The sequence below is a fragment of the Cavia porcellus genome, unplaced genomic scaffold, assembly GCF_034190915.1.
Source record: "Cavia porcellus strain 051 isolate PalLab524CR breed Dunkin Hartley unplaced genomic scaffold, mCavPor4.1 scaffold_3, whole genome shotgun sequence".
NCBI lineage: Eukaryota > Metazoa > Chordata > Mammalia > Rodentia > Caviidae > Cavia > Cavia porcellus.
This window is the reverse complement of record NW_026947486.1, coordinates 29,511,076-29,535,552: the sequence shown is the minus strand read 5'-3', so window position 1 is coordinate 29,535,552 and position 24,477 is coordinate 29,511,076. Positions and strand designations below refer to the sequence as shown.

The window sequence follows — 24,477 nt, the reverse complement described above, 5'->3', positions numbered from 1 at the left end:
CCTTTTAGGCAAAAAACAAATTTTAATCAAGGCATGGTATAATCAAAGTATGTATACAAAGGCATGTATAATCAAAGTATGAGCATTAGAGCTGACAGGTAAGTTTAGAAAGTATTTCTAAGGGCTAGCAATAGTACCCATTGACTCTTAGGTTCCTTTATTGATGATGCTTGACATTTTGTCATGTAATTATCTAAATTTTTGATAACATATGAGAACCACATTAATACATTATTTTGACCAATGAAAAAGTTTCTTTTAAGTTTTTGTACATGAACAACATATGTACTGTGTTTGTAAAAATCAATCTCAGCCTTATTTTGATTAGTTGGCAACCCATATATTATATATATTATATAATATTAATATATTATATCATATATATTTATATATAATAAATATGTATTAATATTATATTATATATTTATGTATTAAATTAATATTATATAATATTAATATAATAATAATATATATTATTGGTTGATTTCTTGATCTTGGCCATACTTTCTGGGATTAGATGGAATATAATATATTATATATATTACAGTTTTTAGAGTGGATAAAATCTCTCCAGGATTGGAGTTGGGCTTTTAGACATAACTAAAAAAAATGGGTGAAGAGAAAGTTATTTTAGTTTAGTTACAGCTTAAGCAAGGTATATTTTCATGGCTGTTTATTGAGGTATAATACTTGAAGGAAGACCAGAGTTGAGAAGGACAAAAAGACATGTGCCAAACCAGCAATAGGCTGGTTTTTAACATTTCATGATACCTCCACCTAATTTCTGAGAGGTAGTCTAATTGCCTGAAGAGTTTGGGTGAACATCTTTACTTTACTAGCAGAGAGATATAAGTAGATAGATAAGTGGAGATTTTCTGAGGTCGTGAGCCAGTTTCCACTGAGAAACTTTTGGGTATCTGCCAGAGAGTCATCCTGGCCATGAACCCTCAGTTGTTCTGAGTTTCCATTGGCCCAGGTAACCAGAGGTCAGGCTCCAGAAAGGAATCCAGCTGTCTTTCTGGTCAACATTACATTGGCCATTGGCTCAATGTGGATTCAGCAAAGAGATACTGGGCAAACCTGTCCTCCACTTTAACTCAGAGTGGCAGTTGCTATAGGAGCATTTAATTAGCTGGCAGAGTAATCACAGTCTGCCAGAGTTCTATAAGGGATAGTTAAAAGCCTGAACAAGATTATACCTCGCGCTTTGTAAGTTGATACTAAAGGTTTTAAAGTCCACAACTTGAAAGGTTAGAGAGCTGTGTTAGTCTAAATGTATTTTGGTCCTATAAGTGTGCTACTTTTGGAAATAGCTCCTTCTGGTTTCACCCAGAAGTTGTTTCTTTCCACTGTGTCTCAGGTTCAGTCTCTAAAAGGAGACTTTCCCAGAACACTAAGTCAAGACATGGCTTCTATGTGTGTTCTCTTGAATGGGCAAAATTTCTGTGTCACATCTGAACCAGAGATTGGGTATGTGTCCCTCATCTAAGATGATTTCCCTGTCTTCAGCATTAACAAATGCTCATTTTCTACGGACTTAACTTAGGAGGAAAAGGTTGGAACAGACTGTAGAGTTCTTTCTGATTTTACACGAATCTCATAAGGAAAGTACAAATGATTGAAAGTAAAGCCAAAGAAAGGAAACTGAAGCAGAACAGACCTGACATTTCCTCTAGAGTATAGAGGAGGATCAGAGCCAGTCTGTCCCAGTGAAACTTGTCCTCCAAGATTTTTCTTTCTTTTTTTATTAAAAAAAAAAAGGCAACAGAGACAACAACAAACACAATGCAATAACAGTATGGGCTTACAAAACAGGATGATAGGAATTTGACAATGGTTGTAATATTGCATATTGTTACCTTCAAAAGAATTGCTTAGATTAACAGATATAGACATGTAAAATTGATCTAATCATATGAGTATTAACTATTTCTTTCCAAGAATACAATTAGTAGTACAGTCATTTTAGCTACCTTATGTGTATATATATATATATATATATATATGCACAAATTTATGTCTTTTTCCTTTTCCTGTCTTTCCTCCTTTCCTCTATCTTAATTATTTTGCCTCTTTGAGCAGTTTCTTACCCTTACACAGTATTTATTGTAGATTTTGGATTGTACATACTTCTTCAGTATTTTACACTACAGACACAATATGGTATTTACACATGTGAGTTTGATTTATTTCATTTATGAGTATGGTCTCAAGTCACATCCATTTACTTATAAAAGCCTCAATGCAGTCTTTCTTTATAGCTGAGTAGTACTCCATTGTATAAAAATACCATATCTTTTTTATCCATTCCTTGATTGATGGGCATTTGGGTTGTTTCCAAGATATGACCATTACAAATTGTACTGCTATAAACATGGGTGCACATATATCACTGTGGCATGATGTTTTCAATTCTTCTGGGAAAATGCTCAGAAGTGAAATAGCTGGGTAAAATGGAATCTCTGATCCTAGCTTTTTAAGGACTCTCTCCACTGATTTCCACAGTGCAGAAGAAATAGTTCCTTTTTCCCTGCAGTCCCTCCAGCATTTGTTATTGGTTGATTTTTTTTTTTTAAATCGGCACCAGGGATCGAACTCACGACCATGCGCTTGCAAGGCAGACACTTTTGCTGCTGAGCTAAATCCCCAGCCCCTATTGGTTGATTTCTTGATCTTGGCCATACTTTCTGGGATTAGATGGAATCTGGACCATGCGCTTGCAAGGCAGGCACTTATGCCGCTGAGCTAAATCCCCAGCCCCTGTTGGTTGATTTCTTGATCTTGGCCATACTTTCTGGGATTAGATGGAATCTCAAGGTTGCTTTAATTTGTATTTTCTAAATGACTATTGATGCTGAACTTTTTTTCATAAATTTATTTTCCATTTGTATTTTTTCTGTGTATTCATCTCAGATGCCCATTTTTGGATAGAGTCTTTGAATTTTGGGGGCCTGATTATTTTTTAATACTTTATATGTTCTAGGTAGAAGTTTTTTGTGTGAGGGATAGTTGGCTAAGATATCTCTCCCAATTCATAAGTCTTCTTTTCACTCTGTTGGAAATTTCATTTTTTTGGAACTGTTTTCTTATGTATTGTTAAGCTCATATTTTTAGTTGTACAAATACAAAATGCTATACTAAATTCATTTTCTAAGTGTATTTTATGATTTTTTTTTGTGTCCCATTTACAATTTCCTTCAGTTTTTATTTCGCAGGCTGAAATCTGTTTTTCCTACCGTCTTTTAATCCTTTTGATTCTTTCTGTATTTTTTGTTAGATTCTTTGCTTTTTCATATTCACTGTACTTACTTTTCCAGTACAGAACATATTATTTTTTTAAATGCATAGCTTGGAACATTATTATTACTATTTATTTCTATATTTATGCATGCATGCATGCTGTGTTAGGGACTGAACACAGGATCTTTCCACTGAGCTATATTCCCAACCTTTTTTATTTTTTATTTTGAGACAATGTCTTGCAAAATTGTTATGTTGTTCTTGCTAGGCTTGCTTCAATATGAGATCCTTATGCCTAGGCCTCCCTCACTGCTAGTACTAAACTCATTAGCCAATATGGCCGGTGTGAAATTTAATTTTTAGTAGAGAATTTTATTCTGGTATATTTGATGATAAAACATACATTTGATTATAAATAATCTTTCATGTTAATTTTTTTCTTGTCATTTCCTGTATTTTTCACTTATTTTTGTTATCATTTAAGTTTTTTCTAGTACATTTATGGTTTTGACTCATACTTTATAATGTTGACAAAACGCATTTCATTTCTTTGAATTGTATTTCTTATTTTAAAAAGTCAATGAATGCTTTCATAGGAGATAGGATATTTTCACATCTTTCACCTCTCATATTTATTTTTTCTTGATTTTTGATCTACTTCTGTGGGTTTTAACCCAGTTCTATGAAAAATATTCAATTATATCACTGTTAAAAGCATCAGGCTAGAAAACCTCAGCTTAGCCATCTTCTTTTGTCCTTCAGTCATAGTCCTGCTGGCTTCTGGGTTTGGCTTCTTGTTGCCAACAGGGTCTTAACTCCACATGTTGGCCTTGACATCACCCCCATCCCTGAATTCCTTTATACTGAACGATGTGCTCTGTGCCTGGGAAACAAGAGTTTTGTCCCACACCTTCCCTAAAGTGAGTCCACACAATTAGCAAGATGGCCTGGATGGTAGTTCTGCCAAGGCAAGTCACAGTTTTGAGCTCCAAGAAGGCAACATGCTGTTCCATGCATGGGTGAGGAGAGAAAGAAAAGGAAATCACTTTCACAACTGGAGGAACTGGGGGAGGCATCCTAGGTCTCAAGTCTCTATTGTGAAGGCAGGCTGAATGCTGCTAGGCTTTAAGAGTGACAATTACTGAACACTTCCAGTAAGATGCAAGGCATGAATTCTTGACCAAGGTACAGTCTTCCTTTGCAGTAATGACCTGTATGTGATACATCAAGCAGCTTTAGGAACAAAAGCCAGACAGCCTCAAGGACGGAGTCTCTTTCTCTGGCCCTCAGCACATCGCATGAGTCCACCCTTGACAGTCAGTAGAGCCCAAGTAGGTATCTGCCTCCTTATACCCCAGAGGACTCACAAAGGAGACCATATGTTACTGGCTGACTGTGGTCTAACACACAGATGAACCTTATAGAATGGGAAAACCGATGCAATCCATAGCACCTTACACAACTCCCATTCAGATAGCCCTCTGGATGCATTATCCTGCAGTAGGAGATGGTGGTTAGCAAATCCAATGAGCAGAAGGACCTCTAGGAATGAAAAGCTCCCCTCGAAGGGGAAGTCCACACGGTAAAGCAGAAGTGCTTCATCAACACAATGGCACTGCAAAGCAAGCCAGAGTGCAAGCTTCAGCAATCTAGTGGCCAAGGTCCTGGGAAACCTGTTATCTCTTTCTAGTCTGCCAATTAGGACTACCAGCGACCAGTTCCTGGAATTGTAAACACCTCTACATGCAGGGGTCACAGGAAAAGACCAGGCACTGACATAATACCCAGCTAAGGCAGAGTGAGCCCTCGACCAAGGCTCTGCCTATCCCAAATATGGCAGTTTTCTTCTGAGTGCCAAGCCCAGTCTGCAAGATAGCTGCAGGGTCCATCCAGGAGAAAAGGGGTCAGAGACAAATGCCAACAGGATACCAAATGATGTGCAAAAAAAGGGGAGGACTTCCACATAGGGTCGTGTTCAGTAGACAGATATTCAAAGTGGGGTGCTTGGAAGGCAGTGCCTTTGCTTGCCACAAGGGCACCTGCCCACGACTTCCATCCAGCTCTCTTGCTGGGTGTATCCCCACTTCAGGGAAGGTGCTGGGACACCTGTTGCTCACCAGTAGAGTGCACCCCACTGAGTATCAAGGAAGGAAGTGATAGGAGTAAGGGCAGGGCAACTACCTGGTTTTAGGGGTCCTGCTGGCAACAAGAAGTGAAACCAAGAATATAGGATGACCACAAGTGAAGGACAAAGCAAAATGGATCCCAAATATGGCAGGCACAGCACATACCAAAGGGAGTCAGTAAAGATGCATGTTTGTGGCCCATACTGCCTGCCTTTTCACTATATCCCCAGTCTCTTTCTTGCAGGCAGTATATGACCGGGTAGACGAGTGTGTTAACATCAGAGAAGCCACAAAGGCCTATTCAGGAGTTGACAGACAATGTACTATTTAGACTAGGGGAAAGGAATCAGGGTTCCAGGCCTGGGATTCCACATTGCAATGCAAAAATGAGCAATGCCTAGGGTACATTTTGGGATGAGCTCACCCAGTGTGGTGATGAGCAAAACTCCATGTGCCGACATTTATTGGAGTTCAGGCTGCAACTCTAAAAGTAGGAGCAGCCTATAGAACCACAAATAGTAATGAGTTTCCATTCAGACATCAACTTCAAAGACCAAAAGCACAACTTGAAGAGGATGTCCTCCCCAGAACTGCAAGTTAAGGAGGCTAGCACACCTATTTTTGGACAAGCAGCCCAGAGTGTGATGGACAATGACGCCTATACAGAGAATAAAATGGGCTCAATGCATTCAAAACATAGCACTTTACTTGCCACTCAAATTTCTGGATGGACTGTTTAACATTGTTCCTAAGAACAATGTCATTAGGCACTGTGAGTTCTCCTGGCAAAGACTTCCTGAAGGTACCAGAACCACAAAAGAACTACTTAGGAGATGCCTGGTGTAACTTGAAACAGAAACCAATGGCCAAAGTGCCCTTGTGCACTCTAAGGAAGCTAGAGCGGGGCGTCTCATCCTGTCACATCTTTCTTCTGTGAAGATCGCACTCTTGAGTACCTACTTCATTTTCCTACAGCCTGAACCTATTGTCAGAGGGCTGCAAAATGTTAGGCATGACATGAACACAGGCAACACCCTGACAAGTTCCACACCGCCCTGCACTTGAAGATAGGCACATCATCATTACTTGCTCATGTCTTTGCTGGGTTGGATTTCTCCCAAGTCCTCCAAGTCCTTGGTTGCGGCCACAATAGGCTAAGGGGCCACACAGCCTTGCATTAAGAATCTGGGTAAAAATGGATACAATTCCATGACTGACAGGCCAAACAAAGTCAGTCCTCCCATACCAAAGGAAGTTAAAGCACATCATGTGTTCATGGATCTTAGCACTACCAGAGGATTATCAGAAGCTATACTTCCATGAAGTGACACATCGGCCATCCTTTACACATCAGGTGAAGAAGCTGAGTCCATGGTGGGTTGTAACCAGTGTGGAAATGTTGAGGGTCTTCAGTTCAGTACGAGTGATCTTGTGATGAGCAGTTTATCTTCACCAACATGTTGAGAGGCATGAAGTAGGCATTACAGGAGCATCAAGTGTTTGGAGTGGAAGAAATTTGGATTCATGCTCATGATATTCTCTTCTGACCTTGGATCTCAGGGAGGTGTGGGGGACAGTCTCCACCGACACATGGTAAGTCCAGTGGCTGGGCAAGACAGCAAACCAGGCTGACAAGAGAAGCCACAGCTGCTGTAACCTTTTGGCTGGGTGTGGATGTTCATGCACTGAGAGGGCTGAGGCAGGAAGATCTCCATGAGTCTAGGCCAGCCTGGGCTACTGTGTGAGATTAAGGTGAGCCTTGGACCGTTCAGAGCTGGATAACTGTCATTTCCCTCCCTTCTGGAACAGCTCCCTCAGGAACCGAGATTTCTTTTGATATGCATAACCTTTGTTTTTGGACCAGTGATCGAAGTCATGACCTCATACTTTGCCAGGCAGGCGCTTGTACCACTGACCTAAACCCCAGTCCCATGCAAAAACTTTAATAAGGTAAGATCCCAGTTGTTGGTTCTGGAAAGTATTTCCCTTGAAGTTTGATTTTTGTTCATCAACTCTCTCACTAAAGAAAAAATTCAAAAAATTAGGATATATAAATAGTAACTCTCACTACTCTTATGTCATCAAGATTTCTACCTACTTTGTCTTCCAGTAGATTTAGTGTTTCTGTTGTAATATTTAGATCTTTGATCCATTTTTACTTTAGTTTTGTGCATGGTGATAGACATGGATCTAGGTTTAGTTTTTGGCATATAGAATGCCAGTTTTTCCTGCACCACGTATTAAAAAGTTATCTTTCTTCCAGTGTACATGTTTGACACCTTTGTTGCTGAAGAGGTGGCTGAGTGTGTTTATAGTTGTTGCTGTATCTTCTCATGTATTCCATTGATCTTCAGGTGTATTTTTATTTCAGCACCATGCTGAGCATTTTATCACAGTAGCTTTGTGATAATAATTTCAAGTCAGGGATTGTGATACCTTCTGCCTTGCCTTTGTGGCCCAGAATTGCCTTTGCCATTCTAGGTTTCTTCTGGTTCCAGATGATTTTAGGTACAATTTCTCTAGATTTGTGAAGTATGCTAATGGTATTTTGATTGGAATTGCATTAAATCTATAGATTACATGAAAATTTTGGGAGAATGGCTATTTTCACAATGCTTGTTTTTCCTATCTGTGAACAAGGAATGTCCTTCCATTTTCTGAAATCTTCGATTTCCTTTTTCAGAGTAATGTAATTTTCATTATATAGATGTTTTACTTCTTTTGTTAGATTGGTTTGTAAATATTTCATTTTTTTGGATGCTATAGTGAAGGATGTGGTTTCCTGTATTTCTCTGAGTTTGTTGTTTGTGTACAAGAATGCTGTTGATTGTTGAGTATTGACCTTATATCCAGCTACATTACTGAATTTCATTAGTACATCTGCAAGTCTTTCAGTTGAGTTTTGTGGTCTTCTATGTAGAATATCATATCTGCAAATAATGATAATTTGACCTTTTTCTTTCCTATCCTTATTCCTTTTCTCTCTCTTGTCTAATTGTGCTGGCTAATGTTTCCAGAACTATATTGAATAAAAATGGTAATAATGGATATCCTTGTCTTGTTCCTGATTTTAGCTTGAAAGTTTTCAATTTTTGTCCATTTAATAAAATGTTGGTTGTTGGTTTATCATATATAGCTTTTATCATATTGAGGTAGATACCATTGACTCTGATTTTCTGTAGGGCTTTTATCATGAATGAATGTTGAACCTTGTCAATAGCTTTTTCTGCATCTATAGAAATAATCATGTGATTCATATTTTTGGCTGTATTGATATGGTGCTTTACATTTATTGATTTGCATATGTTGAACTACCCTTGCATTCCTGCAATGAATCCTACTTGATCATGATGTATAATCTTCTTGATGACTTGTTGCATTCTTTTTGCCAGCATTTTATTGAGGATTTTTCATCTGTATTCATTAGGGAGATTGGCCCGTAATTCTCTTTCAGTTGAGTCTTTCTCTGGTTTTAGTATTAGTGTAGTACTTGCTTCCAGGAATGAGTTGGGAGACTTGCTTCCATTTCAGTTTCATTGAAGAGTTTGTGAAGTATTAGCATTAAATCTTCCCTGAAGTTTTGTAGAATTCAGCAGTGAGTCCATCAGGACCTGGGCTTTCCTTTGTTGGTAAGGTTCTAATTACATTTTTAGTTTCATTAATTGAAATTGAGTTATTAAACAGTTTCACATTTTCTTGATCCACCTTTGGTGGGATCATATATTCCACCAAGGTGTCCATTTCTTCAGTGTTTTCAAACCTATGAGAGTGAAGGTTTTCAAAGTAGGTATTAATGATTTTCTGTTTTTTTCCGGAGTCTGTAGTTATTTCACCCTTTTTATTTCTTATGGCATGGATCTGAGTCTTGTTTTCTCTTTTTGATAAGATTGGCTAAGGGTTTATTAATTTTATTTATTCATTGAAAAAACCAACTCTTTGACTCATTGTTTCTTTGTATTGTTTTCTTGGTTTCAACAGTATCAATTTCTGCTCTGGTCTTTACAGTTTCCGCCTTTCTTTGGGCTTTGGGCTTGACTTGTTCTTATTTTTGTGGAAGTCTGAAGTGCAGCATTAGGTTATTTATTTGTTTTTGGTCCATTTTACTCATGTGGGAGTTCAGTGCTGGACACTGCAGTCTTTTTTTTTTTTTTTTTTTGGTACTGGGTATTGAACTCACAACTTCACTCTTGCCAGGCAGGTGCTTGTGCTGCTGAGCTAAATCCCTGGCCCACCTCTCAGTCTTACATTGTTTCCCTTTGCATCATCTTTCAGCTGTTGAATTTTTGTTTCCTGGTTCCTTGTTGTTTTTAATAGATCTTTTCTTTCATGATTATAAGCTTCCATCCTGTCTTCAAGGTCTGAGAGTCTTTATCTTTGGCTTCATTCAAGTGGTTTTGCCAGTTTTCAGTGGAGTATTTAATTTCCTAAATATCTCTTTAAATCTGTTTCATGCATTCTATTTCTGTCTTTTTTTTTTTTTTTGTCTTTTTCGTTTTTATCGGTACCACGGATCAAACTCACAACTGCCTGCTTGCAAGGCAGGCGCTTATGCCGCTGAGCTAAATCCCCAGCCCTTCTATTTCTATTTTATATTGTTCATTCAAGGTTCCCATAATTTTCTTATGTTTCTTTTTTTTTATGTAGATAAATGCTCTTTAGATACACAGAACATTTCTTTCATGTTTGTCGTTTCATTTTTTACCTGGAAAATTATTTCTGATATGATTTCCTTTTAACTTCATGGCATTCTTTAGTTACTATCATTTCAGAAAGTTCAGTTGTGGGATTTCCAGTGTCTTCCACTTAAGTGTCTCTTGTTCTCAGTGGGCTGGAGGACTGAGACTGCATTGTGCTCTTTCATGTGACTGGCCAGGCACCCTCCTGGTGGATTGCACTATGGAAGCTGTGCAGGGCAGAGCTTCAATCCTTCCATATCCCCATTGCTCACCATGGTGCACTTCTGACGTATTGTACTGGAGACTTGTGCTCTGTGGCCTGTGAGGCTGGCCAGGTGCTCCCCCGATGCACTGTGCTGGGTTGTTCTGGGATGCTGCGCTGGGCAGAGCTCCATGCACCTAGCAGGGTTATACTCTTGGAGTGTGTCGCTGGGACCTAGAACTTAACTGAGTGAAGTTCAGAACCTCTGGGACCCAGGTGGCTAGCAGGGACATGCCCCCAGATTGTGGTGCTGGAGCCTTGCGCCTGGCTGGGGGGAGTTCAGAACTTCAGGGACCCAGATGGCTAGGCGGAGTGTGCCCCTAGACTATGGTGCCACTGGGGCCTTGTGTCTGGGTGGGAGGAGTTCAAAACCTCTGGATTGTGCTGGTAGCTGGAGTGTGCCCCCAGTGTGTGGTGAGGTGGCCTTGCTCCTGGCTGGGCAAAGTTTAGAACCTCTGGGACCCTTGCGTGGCTAGCAGGGCCTCACCCCTTAACTATGGAACTTGGGCATTGTGCTCTGATGGGGCAGAACTCAGATTCTGCAAGACTCATCAGCTAGGCTGGTTGCTTCCTGATGGGCGCCTCTGGGGCTCTGGGCTAGGTTAGGCTTGTTACCTTTTTTATCTGTGAGGGTGGCCAGGCATTCCCCTGCTGGATTGGGCTGGGGCTCTGGGCTGGGCAGAGATTGTATCCTCCTTATAGCTTGAGAGGACTCACACCCGGAGTGTGGGGCTGGGGCCGTAAGCCTAGCTGGGTGGCCAGAACCTTTGGGACTCAGGAGGCTAGCTCTGTCCTTTAAGTCTTAAGACCAGCCACCAGTCTAATGCTGTTTAAATGGTGAAAGGAGTCCCAGGTTTTATTGTAGGCTGGTGTATTTTTTACATCTGAGCTAGATTTTATTTAAGAAGATCCATTTTATATAAGTTTATATTGAAGTTTACCAGGGGCATACTGTTACTCTCTGTATCCCTATTGTCTAAAGAGAGTTGAGCAAGGAGTACCAATAAATTTAGTAACTAGTTTAAATGCAATATATTCAGGAATAAAACCTTATAAACACCCCGTGTTTAGATGTATCATCATTTTAACAAAACTGTGACCAACAAAGCATAAGCAGTTATAAGCAATGGGAAAAGACATAACAGAATTTGAAGCATAAAAATTTGTTAGCTAAAGAACTCAAGTCTGGAGTCTATGAAACAAAAGCAAACTCTTAACATCTGTCCAATGATCAGTGGAACCCTCCAAATGATATATGGGAATGAAACTCCCAACCTACTAGATGTCCATTACAAGTTTGTGTTCTCTAAAATTAAAGAATGAATTTAGGAACAATGGAGTTTAAAAGCAGAGAATTGGAAAAAGAAAGTTTCTATCTGAGAGACGGAAGAGGTCCCAAGTGGGTTGCCTTATTTAGATTTTTTAAAAGAAAACTTGAAGTAAATGAAGGCAAGAAAAAGTTCATTTAAATGACTGAATAGAGATAAACTAGTTGGATTAAATTACTTTATTTAGGGGTCCTTTTATAAGCTTCAAATATTCTTTCCAGTCCCTAACATCACAGGCAGGTTTTTACATTTTGGGGAAACTGCTGGTCCCTACTTTTAAAGAAATTCTCAAATAGTTCTATAACTAAAATTGATTAAGGACCACCATCTTAGAGATTCAGTGGAAGAAGGATGTCTCTTAAGAGATAGATCAGCTGGGCATGGTGGCTCATGCCTGTAATCCCATCACTTGGGGAGGCTGAGGCAGGAGGATCATTGCGAGTTCGAGATCAGCCTGGGCTACAAAGTGAGCTCAAGGCCAGCCTGAACTGCATAGAGAGACCCTGTCTCAAAAAAAAAAAAAAAAAAAAAAAAAAAAAAAGAGATGGATCATCTGGTTTAAGAAAGAGGAGAAAAAATATAGAGAGGAAAGTTGAAAGCATGTGCCCAAAACAGGGGACTAACGTCATAAACTGATGTTCACGTATGTGAATGCATCATAAGATGACAATCAATGATGTATAGGAATCTGTGTAATCAACTGTGTCATAATACTATTCAGCCTTGGGGCTGGGGATTTAGCTCAGCCGCATAAGCACCCGCCTTGTAAGCAGGTGAGTGGTGAGTTCAATCCCCGGTACTGATAAAAAAAAAAAATCCCATAATACCATTCAGCCATACTTATGATCTTTGTGAATGTATTCTGTTTCCTAGATCTTTTTTCCAGAGCCTCTGTGTGCTTGGTTACTGTATACTTCCTTTGACACTGGCAATGCTGATATGCCGTCTAGTTCTACTGGCAGAACCGGGACCAGTAAACTTCATGGTTCGGCTTTTTGTGGTGATTGTGATGTTTGCCTGGTCAATAGCTGGTAAGTATGTACTTATATCTGTAATAGCAGAGCAAACCACAATATGAATTAAAGATGAAGAGCAGATTAGGAGCAAAGTCATGTGTGAGTGGTAGGATTCCTGTAGAACCCCCTGATCTAAGTAGGCATCACCAGAGATTGTGTCCCTTATATCTGAGTTGGGTATCTGGACATATAAGATATGGAGAGCCCCTTATTTTTTTCTTAAATAATGGACAGAGTTGGGTAAGTAAATTACACTAGAGTTAGCTGAGTTCTGATATGTATGAGACATAAGTGACTTGTGAAATTACTTGGACCTTTTCCTGATAAACTAAATCATAATAAAAATAATAGTAAAGATTGCTTACTATAGGCCAGGTATCACTGTAAATAATTTGTATATATTATCCCTTCAGTCTCACAGCAACCCTAATAGACAATTGCTGTTATTAGTCCCGTCATACAGATGAGGGGCAGTCACAGACAGAGTCAGCATGCTATCCTAGGACACATAACTAGTAGGTAAGAGTGAAGTTTCAAACCCAAGCAAGTCATACATCCTTAATAACTATACCATGCCACCTTCTGATGTAGGGTATAAATATCATTATATACAGGATGAGTATCCCTTATTCCAAATGCCTAGGGCCAGAGTGTTTCTAATTTTTTCCTCTTAAGATTTCAGCATATTTGCCTATTTATAGTGAGATCTCTTAAGGATGGAACCCAAGTCATTTATGTTTCATAAGAATCCTAAAAAGGGTTAAAAACTGCCTTAAAATAATTTTATACACTATTTTTAGTGTGCCTGTGTTTTGATGATAACCTGTCACATGAGGTTAAGTGTATAATTTGTTTCATTTGTGGCAAAGTTTTAGATTTTGAAGCATTTCATATTTTTGGATTAGGGACTTTTAAAAATACCTGTAGTACTTTTCTGCTGGAGTAGAACATTTTGCTAAAAATTAGGAAGGATGCATAGAGTGGCAGCGAATGCTACATGCTCGTTTTTTCATGTTCCTAAAATTCTCTTTAAATTCAACTTAAACTAGAAGTGTTCACTAGCTTCTGATTCTATTTTTAAGTACAGTAAGATCTGGAACATGGTTGAAAACTACCAACCTGAAAAACAGGTCTGGGAAGGCCAAAATTGCTATTGCAAAGACCAAATATTAAGTATGGGTGCTTTCCCCATGAGAGAGTCCCTCACTCCCTCATTTAGAGTCCAGTGATTATTGTATGTGTAATTCTGACTAGCTTACTTACCTAGTGACTGACTTACAACAGATTAGTGTGAGGCACTGTGCTAGGCATAAGGCATGGTTCTTGGAGTTCATAATCTGGCAGAATAGTCAGATACAAAAACACTTAAAGACAACAGTGTTCTAGGTGGGAGATAGAAGTCTGTGATGTGAAAGGTACAGTGGGGACACTGAAGAGGGACGTAGGCAATTCTACCTGGGGTGGAAGGCTACCAAATTGAGGAGAGACTTCCTAGAGGGGATTCTTTGGTTTTTGTTTTGTTTTGTTTCTTGAGACTGGGTCTCTTTGTGATTCAAACTGGCTTTGAACTTACTTTGTAGCCCAGGCTGGCCTCAAACTTGTGGAAATTCTGCTGCCTCAGACTTACAGGTGTGTGCCGCCACACCAGGCTGTTAGAGAGAGTTATTCTTGAAGAGTACAAAGATGAGTAGGCTTCCCTTGGGTGGCCAGGGGGATGGAATTTAACAGAACTGATAATATATGAAGAATAATTAGCTCAAAAAATGTGGTAGAATGAAGCCATTTCCCATCAGAACAAATAACCTTATACATCATTGTAAGTATAGTTTTCAGTTTTCTTACATTTTCAATAAAATGTAAGAAACCTCTTTTAGAAAGGTTTCTTTCCATCTGGGTGTAGTAGGACATCCACACAACTGCAGTACTCTGGGAAACAGGCAGAAGGATTGTGAGGTCAAGCCCAGCCTCAGAAATTCAGCTACTTGTTGAGGCCCTGTCTCAAAATAAAAAAGAAATGGCTGGGAATGTAGTTGAGTGCGAAAGTCCTGAGTTTGGTTCGATTCATAGTACTGAAAACAAAAAACAAAACAAAACACCCTGTATCTGAAATTGTTGAGAACTGAAACAAGAAGCTTTCAGCTGTCTGCAGCAGATCACACATCTGAGTGTATTTTTTGTGTTAGGCATCAAACCCAGGGCCTCACAGAAGCTAAGTATGTGCTCTAGCATTGAGGTACACCCTCCAGCCCTGTATAACTGAACTATTAAGATGATTCTCGGAGGGTCACTAACAGAATTGTACTTTTAGTGTGATTCTCTGAGGTTCATGAATAGAACTGAACTTTTAGTGTATTTATATATTCTGGATTTATGGCATGCATACTGATGTTAGTAGTCATGATAACATTTTTATATTAAGTATTCCTTTTCTTTTTGTTTAGCCTCTACAGCTTTTCTTGCTGATAGCCAGCCTCCAAACCGCAAAGCACTTGCTGTGTATCCTGTTTTCCTGTTCTACTTTGTTATCAGTTGGATGATTCTCACCTTCACTCCGCAGTAAATTGGGAAGCAGTAATTTAAAATCAGTGAACTTAAGGCTCATTGGAAAGATACCATTCACCACGGAACTCTGCCATTAGCCCTTTTGTCAGTTTTTGAAGGTTATTAAAAGGGAACCATGCAGCACTATTGTCATTTATGTAAAGGAACTCACATTTGCAAGACTGGCCTTTCCTCTTAATGTTACTTCTCTTGAGTACATGTACATACTACACACAGTACAGTGCCTCCTTAAGGCATGATGAAGTCACTGTTCCATTTGGATAACAGCTAATGACTTAGGAAGATCATGGATACATCCTACAAATTGAACAGAATTGGTGATTATTTTCAGCTTTGAGAAAATCAGTTCAGGTGCAGCTCTTAAAAGCATTGCCTTATGACTATTAGAATATATTTCTTATCATAAATAAGAATAGATAATCTATATCCATTTTCTTTTATTTCTCTTTTTATTTAAAGAAAGACAAAACAAGATAGAAAATGGGCAGAAATAGTACATACTTTCAAAGAAAAGAAATAGTAATAAATCACTAGCTGATGTATACATATTGTCCCCCTATAAATAGTTGTTCAAGGTACACAAATGGAACATATAAATGAGATTTCAACCAGGGAGACTGCAAACAGTTCTGTTTAACTATCCAACAAAAACTAAGTATTATGGCTATCAACCCTATACACTTAGACATCTACGCGTTTATCCATGTCTTCATTTATGTTGAGACCTAACAGAGCATATTAGATTAAAATCCTTCTGAACAAAGATTAATAATATTGCTGGATTTCACATCATAACACTCTGGAATCAGGATTGGGTACTGCAGTGCCAGTACTCATTTCTTTCATAGTTTTTGTTCATTTCATCATATGTCATCAGATCAGTGCTCATAAACTGTTGATACGTTTTACGTAAGCTTGAGTCTCAACATGTATTTCTATCCTTTCTGTGTTCGAGGGAAAAACATAACAAAGCAAGGCAGAACTAAACTTTTTCCTATAGACATATAAAACTAAAAAGAGATCTAAATCTGCTGTATAAGGAGTTCTACCATGGTCACTGTGCTGTTTCTTGTTATCAACAGAATTGGCTATATCATCAGATAAAGTATAATTGAGCATATCAGTACATAACAGAATTAACAGAAATACAACTTTATAGATAGTACAGAGCTACTAATACAGGTAGTAATCAAATTGGTATGGATATCATAGTGAATCATTATCATTTTCGGTATAGTTTGCACTCCTCAACTTGTTGCCATCAACCTTACAGGTTTTGAATAAAATCTATCAATAATAAGCAGCAATCAAACAAGTCAGATTTAACTAAGATCAGTCATGATATAACAGTATAAGTCATACATGGATACTGATTGAGTTAATAGGGAATTAAAGATGTCCCCTATGCTATGGATAGCCGTCTGTGACCCTCAGATCCAATGCTTGCATACAAACTAGGACAGAACGAGTTCCAACCCAGCAGAGTGGTGCAAGTAATAGGGGTTTTAATTCCTGATACACTATTAGCTATATCTTCTGCTGTTTTTTTTTTTTTTTTGAAGACTATTCCTCTTTTACTCCCCCAGAATGAACTATTTTTGGGTCTCCCCAACACTCATGATTTTGTATTGGGGGGGTGCGTAACCTGCTGTTTACTTAAGTGTTTCTGAACTTTCTCACTCCTGGGTTGGATTTCTAGTTATATTTCTTCATTTCTTGAAGCTTGTCTGTTCAACCTATCCATATATACTGGTCTAGTTACCCCTATTACTCTCTGATTGCCTGTCACATTGAGTTCCATTTTCTCATGTTTGATTTTGATCCATATAACCTTCTTCAGGCTAATTATATTTCCTATGAAGAGCCTCTCAGTGGACCCTATCTTTTTTTTTTTTTCTTTTTGTCTTTTTCATTTTTATCAGTACTGGGGATCAAACTCATGACCGCCTGCTTGCAAGGCAGGTGCTTATGCTGCTGAGCTAAATCCCCAGCCCCAGGTGGACCCTATCTCTTGTTCCTCTCTGCCTGCTATTCTCTATTTTTTCCCTGAAGTTAGGGTATCTAGGCCATCTATATTAGGAATTATGTCCAACCTCTGTCTCATTTCTGTTGAGCTCTTTTTCTGTCATTAGTTATGTTTGTCTTCTTCATTTCACTTTCTGCTCCATTCATTGTGGCCTCTCTGTTACTGTTTTTGGAATCTTGTTTTTCTCTTGTAGAATGTCCTGCAGTATTCTCTGTAGAGTTGAATTGGCGGTTGCAATTTCCCCTAGTTCCTCTTTATCCTGGAAGCTCCTTGTTTCTCCATTAATTTCTAGGGACAGTTGTGCAGGATATATCAATCTTGGCTGGAGGTTATTATCTTTCAAAGCTTAAATTATTTCCCCCCACGCTCTTCATGATTTGATGGTTTGTGCTGAGATGACTGCTGTAGTTCTGATGGGTGTTCCCTTGTAAGTGATCTGTTTCTTGTCTCTGACGGCTTTTAATATTCCATTCTTATATTGAATTTCTGGATATTTATATTGGATTTATTGTATGCCTGGGTGTAGTTCTGTTTGGGTTGTAGGTGGCTGGGGTCCTGTATGCCTCATACATCTGAGTATCTTTACCTTTTACTAAATTAGGAAAATTCTCCTGGATTATTTCTGTGAATAGCCTTTGTAGTTCATTTGTTTGTGTCCCTACTTCTTCCTTTATGTTCTTAATTCTTAAGTTATAGATCCTTTTATCATCTTCTGCCAGACATTTGTATTATTGTTTGTTTCCTTGTTGTTTTTAAGAAGTTTTTCATTTCATGCTCTCACATTACAAATCTGTCCTCCAGTTCAGATAATCTATCCTTAGTTTCTTTCAAGCTGTTATGCCAGCTTTCAATAGAGTTTTTAGTTTCCTGATAATCTCTTTGAACCTGCTTCATGTATTCTATGTTTTCTCTTTTCTCCATCAAACAATTCTCTTTTTTTCTGTTCTTCTATTCCACCATCTGTTTTTTCTTGGACGGTGCTTAGCATTTCTCTAACTATTCTACTTATATCTTGCTTTACTTCATTAAATACTTGACTTTTGAACTTGTCTATGAGGCTCCGGAGATAATTGCTTTATGTCTATTGGTGCTGTGTCTGATATTGCATGTTTACCTTTCCTGGATCAGTATTCTCAGGACTGGGGACTGAGGACCCTTTCTTGTTGCCTCCTCTTTGCATATTTTTTGTTCCTTCCATTCAGGCATATATAGGAGGCCCAGTTTCTTTCTTTGTGGGTTACAGTTTGTTTGAATCGCCACAGCTAGGTGTTCCTGCCCACTGTAATGCACTAGGAAGATAGAGACCTGGGCAGCCTCTGCTGGGCCCGTCCCTCCAGTTCAACCTACTGAAGGCTTCACTGCTAGGGTGTGCCCCCAGGCGCAGGGACCTGGTTTGGGCTAGCCTACTGGGTCTTAGTCTGTGGCGTCACCCAGGTCAGGCACTCCTCACCAATCCTGCTTGAGAGGGGAATATGCGACTGAAGTCACTGTAGCGCCCTGTTCTGGCTAGTCTGCCCAGTCCCAGAATGTCCTCTGTTGGAGCCTCCTTATCTGTGGAGGGGTCCCCATTCCTCTCATTCACCCTAGGTCAATGCAGGGCTCCCTGCCAGTCCCGCTCTCAACTTTGTTCGCTGATTCCGCTCTCAGAGCTTTTGCGTCTCTATCCCTGCTGTGCCGATTCAGATGCAGCTGCGGTGGCAGGAAATTCAAATCGTGGTTTCCAGAGGCACGGGTTCCAGCTTCGGTGCTGAGATTTTATGCATTCCGGTCATAGCACTGGGATTCCATTTTCCGTTGGTTTCTCTCAGCTTAGTTCGTTCCTGGGTCGGCAGGGTATATTTCCCCCTGTTTAGGACTCCCCACACCACACCATTCCTGGATTCTAAGCTGACTATCTCAGAGCCTCTGTAGCTGCTGTTATCTATCCACCATGTTCTTGCCTGATCTTTTATTTCTCTCTTTAAAGCTTAAAAAGGGCATGGCGGAGGTTAGGGACATGGTTCATAGATGTAGGAGAAAACACATTAACCAATACTCAGATTTTGATCAGAAGAAATTCTATACTTGTTGCTTTAAAAAAGAGCAAGGAACATCTAAAGAGTTGGCCTCTTTGGTCTTTTTGGACAGCCACCTTTCTGTCATGTTTAACAGCAACCATTTGCAGCAAGCACTTGCAACTCTCTAGTGTTGTATTGTGTTTTGTTTTAAGATAGGATCTTGCTGTGTAGTCTAGGCCAGCCTTGAACTCACTGTGTAGCTCAGTCTGACCTCAAACTGCTGGCAGTTCTCCCACTCAGGCTACTGGATTCTGAGATTTGAGGAGTGCAACACCACACCCAACTTTTAGTCTTTAATTTTGTTCTCTAGTTCTGCATATGCAATCTTAAGATATTAGTAGTTGACATGTAATTCTCCTTTGTCTGAAGTTTCAAATGTTCAATGTTGAGACTTATCCAAGGAGACAACCTTAGACATTTATATTGGTGTGTCTCTAAGGCATATTATAATTCCTGAAAGCTACAGTAGTTGTGATACAGCATACCTAGAAGGAACTCTTCATTATTTTATGTAGTCTGGTCTTCTTTGACCAGAAAGTCAAGCTAAATCAGGAGTTGGCATTTAACCAAGTGAACATGGAGGGATTTTAGTGTTTTGATGACTGATTCAGACAATAGGTAAGGCATGACATGAGTTGAATTGAGTTTACAGCTGTTACCTTTTCAGAGTGGGCTTAGCAGTTTTTTTCACCAGATGTGTTTTGATTTGGGGAATAGCTGTTTATTAGTAAAGAAAGCTAATTAGCTCTCTTTTAAAGAAATACATTTTGTACATGTGCACCTAGTTGTACTCAAATATTTATGCATAAAGTGTGAAGGCTTTTCAGGGAACTAAGAGTCTGGGACAGGTTGATTTTTTTTTTTTTTTTTTTTTTTTTTTGGTACTGGGGATCTTGTGTTTGCCAAGCAGGCATTCTTGCCTCTGAGTTAAATTCCCAGCCAGCCGGGGCAGGCTGATTCTAAGCTAAACAGGGCTCCTAAAGTAATACGAAATTATACTTTAAGGAATTTTGGGAGACAAAGATTAGGAGTCAGGCAGAAGGTTCATTGTAAATATGCAGTTATCTATAAAGATGAGAATTTCTTATTCTACATTCTTCATCATAGAGTCTAAATATTCATTGATTTTTTTTTTTTTTTTTTTTTTTTTTTTGGTATTGGGACTGGAACTTGCAACCTCAACGCTTACCAGGCAGCTGCTGTGGCACTGAGCTATATCTCTGACTCATTATTTTGTGTTTAAAAGACTACCTGCATATAAATTCATAATTTTAAGAATGTAGTTTCTCTATCCTCAGAAACAGTACTAAGCCAAAAGGATTCTTAAATGACAGTCAGTTATAAAAACATTACGGAGTTTGTCCTCTCTGTTCCAGCCTTGTCCAGAATTTTTGGATATTGATTTATAGTCACTGTAATTTTATCCTTTTTTTTTTGAGGCAGGGTCTCTTTATGCAGTTCAGGCTGGCCTTGAGTTCACTTCGTAGCCTAGGCTGGCCTCAAACTCGCAATGATCCCCCTGCCTCAGCCTCCCAAGTGCTGGGATTACAGGCGTGAGCCCGGCTCTGTAATTTATCTTTTAAATTGTAAAATAAATCCTTGTAAAGACAAAACCAGTATTTCCTTGAGTGGGTAAAAAAATTTTGAAACTAATCCTAATTTTGAAATTGTTTCTAAATTATTTCTGTTATCTGGAATTTTCTAATGTCCCAATAAAATCTCTCTCCCAAAATTATTTTGTAATCTGCCCAAAAGGTTAAAATGGAAAGTTAAAGAAATAACTGTTTCAAAAAGGGAATGAAGACTACCAAAGTTTACTCAGGTGGAGCGTTTTATTAGAAATTCCTGAGGCCACAACTTGGGGAGCATGTGTGCCTGGAGGTGTGGATTTTACATATTGAATATTAAGGCAGCTTGTTTTGTGTATTAATGTGTTGCTCTTTGGTGACTTGAAAATGATTTTAAATGATTAAAATGAAGGCTTAGGGCCAATGGTGACAGTTTAGGGTTATAGCAGTTGCCTAGCATATGTGATGCTCTGGGTTTAATTCCTATCACCAAAAAGAAGGTGGATAAATTGCAGGTTTAATTATTTTTTTTCTGAAAGTGAATGATCACTTAGAAGGTATAAATAAATATTATTTTCCAATGAATGCAAAAAAGTGCATTGCTTTCTGCAACAGAAGACCTGAGTATCTAGAAGTCATAAGCCTCAGCAACAGCTTTACCTAATATGCTATACAGACACATAGCTGGTTATAGAAATGGGACCAAAAGGGCAGCCATTCCTGATGGCAGAAATCCTGATGCAGGTATTAGAGTGTTTCATGCTTAAAATGAGATGCAGCGTGAGTGTATCACTGCAGAACATGGGGCGTCATCACCATCATGGATGCTCTCTTGCTGTTCTACCTCTGAGACTGAGATTGTTTTTATGTTCTTTAGCAATACGAAGGGTAAAAACTTGGTTTCATTTCTATTCAAACTATAAAATCTGTTGGTAATAACATTTGAACATACAGTATGGTCTTAAAATTCAACTGTGAATCATTAAGTCTTTAATGATTAAAAACTCTCTTATGGAGATTTTTTTTTTCTTTTCTTTCTTTTTTTAAATTGTCTTTTTGAGACAGTTTCACTATGCATTTAGGCTGGCCTTAAATTCTTTTTGTAGCCCAGACTGGCCTTGAAATAAGCAGTCATCTTGCCTCAGCCTCCTGAATGCTGGGGTTCCAGGTGTGTGCCACCATGCCTGGCCTTCTTAAGAGGTTTTTAAAGTGAGTTAAATTTGATCTTTTCATTGTGATGAGATTTTTCTGCTGTTGGGCAAGTTACAAGGCTTGGGGCGGGTAATCATTTTATTGTTGACTTTTTTAAAAATATAAACTATCCTTCAAAATGTGATGGGATGGCTAGCTAGCAAGCATGTATTTGGAGGTTTAATTATGTACTTTATATATTCTGTCGATTTACTGGATTTCGACTGCCTGTTTATTCCTGGAGATAAAATGAAAATCTATCAGTTCAAGTTTGTGGGTAAAAAAATAATTGTGGGTAACATTATTCATTGGAATTTAAATAATCTCATGGTTTAATAAGACATGCAGGTATTTTAGTCTTGTGTGAAGCACTGAAATTGTCATTCATAACTAGACTTTATTTCTGAGACATTTGGTTGGAAATAAATATATGGATGTTAAACCATGTGTATAAATTAGAAATACTTTTCTAGATTCTGTGGGCTTTTATTAAAAATAGAGACTTTCTGGGAATTAACTTGGGCCATAGAATGGCCAGATTAATAATAATAATACTAATAATAGCTAATAACATTTATTGGGCACTTACTGTATACCAGGCATTATTCTGTTTTAAAATATTTTAATAATAGCTTTATTGAGATACACTTTGTCCTGAAATTCACGCTTTTAAAGTGTACAATTCAGTGGTTTTTAGTATATTCACCAAGTGACACAATTATCATTGCTATCTAATTTTAGAACATCTTTCTACCATAAAGAAGTCTGGTCCCATTAGCAGTCACTTCCATTTCCATTTCCGTCAGCCCCTGGCAGCCTCCTTTTGCTTTCTCTATTGATTTACTCAGCTCTATTCTTCAGTGCTCCTCTTGACATCAAGTGCTGCAGTTCTCATTTTAGAAGTAGGAAATTGAAGCACAGAAAGGTTAAGTAACTTGCCCAAGGTCACTTAGTAAATTAATTTGTGATAAAATTTGCACATTAGATGAGAACGTAGTAGGACCAAGTTTTTAATTGCATTTGTTGCATATATGAAACAAACACACCCCTTCCCCAGGATATGTTCCCTTGTTACTAGCCTTTGCACCATAGAACTGACTGGAGATAGATAACTGTTTTTTCTTTTTCTCAATATTAGGAATACTGCATAACAGGGGCATATAAAAAGAACACAAAAGCCATTGTACATGGGAAGAGTTAGGTTTGCTTCTCTCATCCCTCCTCTCACCCTTCCTCTCACTCCATTTCTTTCCCTTCCTTCCTACTGGCCACCACACATGTGCATCCCTTTTTCTTGAAATCTGAAGGCTCAAACTCCCTTCTCTTTTGTTCTAATTCTCCCAGAAGGATAGTTAATGCATCAAACTGTAGCTTGTCAATTTAGAAAATGTAATGGTGAAGGGAAGCATCTGGTCACAGTGACAGTGGTGTTTATGTGACTCAGTGAGCATTCATGTGAGAAGAAACTAGAATGCTATTCTAACGGCGATAAAATGACATTTAAAATAAAGGCTTCACTTTTTTGAAATCAGTGTCCCCTGGTAGGAAGTAGCCACATCCTGTTTTTTTTGTTTACTCTCATTAGAAGCTTTTGTATTCTGTGCAGTCACTACTGGTATTCCCTTGGTTCTCTTCACTAAAGTCCTGGTCTTTTCTATAAATGACAGACCTGTGAAAAGAGGAAACCCATACATAATTTGAATGTTAAATGTGTAAATAAAAAAAAACACTAGAAAAGGAGAATTTGTGTATGCCTATCCTTGCTCTGAGTATTTGCAGCATACTACTTGTAGATACATTTAGTGTCATCAGACAATATGGAATGCTGTAGGATTCTATGGGGGTAAGTTAGAAAGGACACTCACATTTATTGAGCAAATACTGTATGTGTGTGCTGGACACTTTATTATTGCTTTATATACATTAGCTTCTGTAATCACTGTAGCCTCTTTGTAATTCAACACAATGCAAAGCCTATAAACACAACTGAAAGACTGAAAGGTTTATTACTTGGAGCAAGTACAGGTAGCACTGGAAATAATTTCCAAAGCAGTTGCCCTAAGCAAGGGGCCTTTATGGAGGAAACATTCCCACAGGAAAGACCACATGTGGAGGTGGGCACATTCTTGACCATGCTTAGCTCCAAGTCCTGCTGCTTCATGCCTTGGGCAGGGGGAGAATTTAGTATTAGAAGGAGAAAGTTTAGTTCACCTAAAAGGGATGGGGCAGGGTAACTGCAATTTTGTTTGGTCCCTTGTAAGTTTCTGTGGAAGGTCTGATATGAAACAAAAAGAAATGAAAGAAACAACACCAGCAATGGGCACTTGTAAGCTTTCCTTGTTAAAAGTTACAGAATAAATTATGACATAAATTTAATGAAGTACATTTGTTAATTGTAATAATTTAAAAGATTGATATGGATAAT

The 24,477-nt window shown here is 38.6% G+C and overlaps 1 protein-coding gene across 2 annotated transcripts in view; it reads left to right on the top strand.

The window, feature by feature from the left end:
* Positions 1 to 23,795, top strand: part of Yipf6 (Yip1 domain family member 6) — a 38,188-nt gene extending 14,393 nt beyond the window's left edge. Inside the window, exons 6-7 of one of the 2 annotated variants that reach the window (XM_003462293.5) lie at positions 12,506 to 12,663; positions 15,090 to 23,795. In XM_003462293.5, coding sequence (XP_003462341.1) covers positions 12,506 to 12,663; positions 15,090 to 15,208 — 277 coding nt within the window. In that variant the 3' untranslated portion in view covers positions 15,209 to 23,795. Of the gene's footprint in view, positions 1 to 12,505; positions 12,664 to 14,228; positions 14,336 to 15,089 lie in introns of those variants that run through there. The other variant, XM_063245990.1, reaches the window with a different exon arrangement.
* The last annotated feature ends 682 nt before the right edge of the window (positions 23,796 to 24,477 follow it).